Raw genomic sequence first — 5,918 nt, forward strand, 5'->3', positions numbered from 1 at the left:
GTCCTGAGGCCACGTCTGTGGTTGGCTCTGTGACAGTGGAGTCCAGGGCAAGTTCCAGGTGTGTCAGTTGACAGGGCTTTCTCTCTGGAGTGCTCTTGAAAAAATGATTAAGGAAGCCACATTGGTAACTGTTGACAGAATTGCTGATCATTGCTAATGGCAAAAACATCACAGCGAGCTAATTACAAAAACAGTCACACTCATTGCATCAGCGTCCTACCCTAATGATATGTGGAAACACTTTCCAGCTCCTACAGTAGCAATAGTGGCCAAATTCTCTTTTATAGTCCAGAGAATTTTCCTTTCTGAGTCATAACCAAAGGGCAGCTCCTAGAATCAGATTCCAGACGCAGCCACCCGTATCCCCATCATCTCCACTCTTACTTCCACCACCATCTTCACCTAGTATTTTGTTATTGAGCTCTAACAAATATGTGGAACTGAAGGACACATTACATAATGTCTCAGAAAAGTATATCTATTTAAAACAGAGACAACAGGCATCTTCTGAAGCATTGAGCCAGTGTACTTTATAGCAATCTAGACAACAGAGTGAAATAATAGTTCTGTCTCAGCCATTCTTGACATCACAGGTAGAGTGTGAACATTTCTTTCCAGCGTATTTTTGTGTCATATGAACAGCATCTTCTTTTAAGTTTCAATACATTGGTTATGGGTGACTGATACTCTGGAGTATCAGGAGCATGGAGGAATTCCTTCTCTCCAAAGATGGTCGCCCCTTGGTCTGCCCAGCTTGAATGTGAAATGGGATGTGTGTTTCATAAACTGGCTTGGGTCAATGTCTGGGCCTTGAGTTTTGTCAAGCAGAGACGTGGTGAGGTTTGAGGAAAGGTTCTTGTAAGTCTGTGATGTCAAACAATGAGACTGTCTGTCACCCACCTGTGTGTTGCAGAATTATTACCTCCATCTAATCTAGCTGAAGATTCTCCTCCACTCCCCTTCGCAAAGCACAGAAAAGAACAAGACCTGGTGTGCTAAGGGCTCTATCAAAAGCCTCCTTGGCAGGAGAACCTTGAATTTCTTCTCCATCTGCAACAAAGGTTTCTCTGAAACAAATCACCGTCACCTTGAAATAACTGTCCTTCTGCTGTCTCATAGGAAGAATGTACGCTTTGCTGAGGTTGACTGTTCTGGTGGCTTTCATAGGGAAGTGAAGGTTTATGTGGCCTTCATGTGTGAGCCCACTTTTCCAGGGACAGCAGGAGCATGGTGCTCTGGGGCAGAGGCCTGGGGGATCACTCAGACGGTGTTGGAATCCTAGTGTTGCTACCTATTAGCTGTCTTACCTTTTCAAACCTCATTTTTTTAAGCAACAAAATGGTTATCATGCTAGACTATTTGGGTTGTTGTAAATATTAAAAACAATTACTATCATTTATTGGGTACTTAGCTTGTGTCAGGAATGCTGCCAAGAAATTATCATAAATAGTATCATTTCATTCTCATCATAACACAACACAGGAAGTAGTGCTATGGTGTGAATGTGGTGTGTCCCCACCGAAACTCATTTTGAAGTCTCATTGCCAGTGTGGCAGTCTAGGGAGGTGGGGCCTAGTGGGAGGTGTTTGGGTCATGAGGGCAGATCGCTCATGAGTAGATTAATGCCGTCTCACTGGACTATTTGCTCTAGGATTAGCTCCCACAAGCGTGAGTTATTATAAAGCGAGCTTCCTCCTCCTGTTCGGTCCCTCTTTTCACACATCCACTTCCCTGTCCACTTCCCTGCCGTTTTATAAAGCAGCCCAAAAGCCCTCACCAGAAGCCAAGCAGATGTGGTGAGTGCTTTTGGACTTACCAGTCACCGGAATGGCGAGCCGAAGAAGCCTCTTTTCTTGATAAATTACCCAGCCTCAGGTATTCTGTTATAGCAACACAAAACAGACTAAGACAAAGAGGAATTATTATTTCCATGTTAAAGATGAGGAAACTGAGGTAGCATGTTGCCCCTGGTCACAAAGCTGGTGAGTGTCTTGCGTCAGGTCTGTCTGACGCCAGATTCTGTGAGGGAGAATGTGAAATCAAAGTGGCACCTGGTGCTTAACAAATGTTTGTCCTCTTTCCTCCCACGTGCATCTGTGGCTTTGCCAGCTTTCTGACTTCTGGAATAGACGTTTCTATGTAACGCTCTATACAGCACGTCTGCCCTCATGTGGTTCACTTGGATGATAGTGTTTTTAAATAAACATTTAATTGAAGTATAATATATGTGCAAAATAAGCATTTAAAGCATTTAAAATGTGTCTCTAAAGTGACCTAACTATATGGATATTTTTGGAGCTTGTCTGATTCTGTAACCTCGGTATACAAGAAATACCACTTTTTGTTTTCTCCAGTCCATCTTAATAATACCTAACTCTGAGCCCTCACCTTCAGTCACTCCAGTGGCTTCTACGCTGTGTCCACCATTCCCTCTGTTGTCTTGGAAGAGAAACCTTCTCTTCCCTGGCATTGCGCACGATGAAGCTTTATCTTGCCATCCTGTCAAAAAGGGAGGAATTTTTTCACCCGACTGCTCTGTTTACAGAGACATGTATAAACCGCTAGAGAAATCTTCAACTTTCACACTTAAGAAAGCTGAGCTCACCAGGGAGCAGAATGTTAATTCAGTTACCAGTTTAAATGCTGGAAGATTTTTCTAAGAGAAAAATAAAAAGGTTTGCTGTCCCCACTTACCAGGAGCTTGAAGTCACTAAGTGAAACTTGCTCCAAGTTTTCTTTTAATGTGCGGGTGGGCCCCAGCTGCCACGGACTCATTCTCCTGTGCTATACAAAGTCACACACACACATCTGAGACGTAGTCAATTGCCGGGCACAGGGATCTCTCCAAAGCACACACCATCAGGGGACGGCCTTGTTTTCCAGTGGCTCTATACGTGGAGGATTTAAAGGTCTCGTATCAGATCCGTGCCACGGTGGACCCAGGTTATGGTTATGGGATGGACAGCAGTGTCAGGTGGGACAGGGTAGTTAGCATGGAGAGGTAAGGAGTTTTCTTTTTTATTCTTTAAGTACCATTCAGTAACAACATACATAGAAGCCTCTGTTCTTAAATGTATTTGAGAGTTAGCACCATCCTCATGCCAAGACCCACTTGTGTTTCAGATAACGGAGGGCAGACTTTGGCGGGGGGCAATAACTGGCCCCTCCGAGGAAGAAAATGGAGCCTGTGGGAAGGAGGTGTCCGCGGGGTGGGCTTCGTGGCAAGCCCCCTGCTGAGACGGAAGGGCGTAAAGAACCGGGAGCTCATCCACGTCTCTGACTGGCTGCCGACGCTCGTGAAGCTGGCCGGGGGGCACACCAAAGGCACCAAACCCCTAGATGGCTTCGACGTGTGGGAAACCATCAGGTACCTGCACACCTTCCCCTTTTTCCTCCTAGAACAGAAACACCAAGAACAGCTTGACTCGACTGAGTAAGAAGGATAGCTTTGTGTTAAAATGATAGTTCAGCTTACAAATGCATGTTTTGTTTTTTTTAAAGTGCCTTTAGAGATATTATAATTATATATCATTTTTTAAGTTCTAGATTTGAGATTGTGGGCCTGTGTTTTACATGAAGAAAAGGATTCCCCAGCCTCTCACCTCTCTGGAAGGTCTTTATAGCTGAGAGGCTTTGTTTAGAAGTAGATGAGGGTGTTGTTAGCTTTCAGCCCGGGATCAGGGGACCTGCCCTGTTGCCAGCTAGAAGAGTGGAGGCCCAAGCAGGGGGGAAGAGCTGGAATAGAAGCCAGGGACTTGTTCAGTTCCATTCATTAATAAGTATCTAATGAGCACCTACCATGTGCCTAGCCCTGTTCGAGGTGCTTAGAAATTAGGAATGAACAAGGCAGGCAAGATCCTGGTTCTCAAGGAGCTTGTATTCTAGAATGGGGAGAAAGTATCATTCAAGTGAACACATATATAAGCAAGATGACTTCTGGTGGTGATAGGAACTAGGAAAACAATAAAATAGTATGTTGTGTTGGCGAGAGCTAGCAGATGTTAAGGAGATAACATCCAGGGAGCAGACTGAGCTTTGGAAATAGCCATGGTCCTTTTCCTGTTTAGGCTCCACAGTGCAGAGCAACGGCCCCAGGGTGGGGAGGCATGTGCCTTAGGGGGTGAGAGGTGCTTCCTTGGAGTGCAGGCAGAAAACTTTGAATCTTGTATTTGAATTTAATTTTATCTCATCATTTTTAAAGTATATGTTTTATAAGGTATAGAATATATTAGTAGATCTGTACATATATCCAATTTATAAATAAATATATACATATTGGAGGTATTGTTTTTACAGATGGAATGATAATTGTCTAGTACAATGGTTTTCAGCATTTGTTTGGTGTTACAGCTCTGTTTGGGGGTGGTGGCAGCTAATTGACTCATCTCCTAGTGGCCAGGGGGAGAAAACCTTTCATGCCCTCTCTTCATCCTAGCTCAAAAATAGCAGGTTTCAGGTTTCTATTTGTAGGAAATACACAATGGAGTATTTAGGAGTAAAGATCCATGATGTATTTAATATACCAAAAAATTGTGTGTGTGTGTGTACATGTGTATATAGAGAGAGAATTCAAGTGGACTCCAGTGTTAACAAACAAATAAAAGAATATAGGTAAAGGGCATAGGTATTCTTTTATTATGTCTTATTTTTACAACATTTTGTAAATTTAAAATTATTTACAAATGAAAAGTTTTCGAAAATAGGAAGGTCCAGCATCACTGGGCCGACATTTCCACAAGGCCAACATGGCTGGAATCAAATAGTTACTATCTTCCTTCCTTCAAATCGTCAATCTCGGTTGCTCCCAACTCCCAACACAGGCCCACTGCACTCATTTGTGTTACCTACCTTGTCCCTGTAGGCATTTAAGTTTATAATCCACGGTGCACATAATCACTGTATTTATATGCCATAATTTAACCAATCCCCAATTATTGGACATATAGGTTATTTCCTATCTTTTTATATTATTCGTTTTTCTATAATTAATAATCTTCAACATAAAAAAGTAGGGTTTGGCATATATTATTTTATACAAAGGAAGTTTAACAGCTATTATAGATTAAACATTAAAGTTTAAAGTCCTGTGAGTTTAGGAGTGGATGGAAGAAGCATTCAGCCAGGCTGCCCAGCCTCTCACACTGTGGAGTCTGTGGGCTCCTCTTTCATGAGTCTCATGCAGGAGGGTGAGACTAGGAAAGGTACTCTTCTCTTACAAACCCAAGGGAACATCTGATTCAATTAGCTTTATAACCTTCTTTTAGATTATTTTGCAACTCAACGTTATATGTTTTCCTTGGAGAATTTAGCAAATTTTAAAGATCACTTTTCAAACAATAAAATTTATAGCACTGGGTAGTCATTTCTTTACCTTTCCCAACTATTATTTTAGTTCTTCTTATAAATCATATTATTTTCATATTATTTTAAAATGCTCACCAACCTCAAATTGTTTCCTCTTGTTCTTGCCTGAAAAGTTGATTTTTCAATTTGGAGACACTGATCAGTTTGTGATTAGCCATTTCCAGAACACTCAGTAGCATCCAAATCACAGAAAAGTTAATGCCACTGAACAGCTAAGTCGAGGGACAAACAACAAAACCTTGTTTCTCATCAATTATTTTGAAACTTTATACTCATTATTTGCTCATTCATATGAGATGACTTTTTTCTTCTTATTTAAAATATTTCTGCTTCTATCCATGATCGAAACTTGACATGTTTAATTTAAACTTAATTTCCCCAAGTGTCAGTAATGTATGCTCATTGTGGATAATTTACAAACTACAGAAAATAAAATAATCACCCAAATCCCACCTGGAAACAGCTGCTATAAATTTTTTTTACTACATCTTTCTTCCCCATTTAACAGATCATTGGTTTGGGGTTGTTTTTTTGTTTTTTGTTTTGTTTGTTTT

At 41.4% G+C, this 5,918-nt stretch overlaps 1 protein-coding gene across 1 annotated transcript in view; it reads left to right on the forward strand.

Moving 5' to 3' along the window:
* Nucleotides 1-5,918, forward strand: part of ARSB (arylsulfatase B) — a 178,759-nt gene that overhangs the window by 95,290 nt on the left and 77,551 nt on the right. Inside the window, exon 5 of the mRNA XM_012664539.1 lies at nt 3,124-3,367. Coding sequence (XP_012519993.1) covers nt 3,124-3,367 — 244 coding nt within the window. The remainder of the gene's footprint in view (nt 1-3,123; nt 3,368-5,918) is intronic.

This window comes from Propithecus coquereli, unplaced genomic scaffold (assembly GCF_000956105.1).
Source record: "Propithecus coquereli isolate 6110/MARCELLA unplaced genomic scaffold, Pcoq_1.0 Scaffold9, whole genome shotgun sequence".
NCBI lineage: Eukaryota > Metazoa > Chordata > Mammalia > Primates > Indriidae > Propithecus > Propithecus coquereli.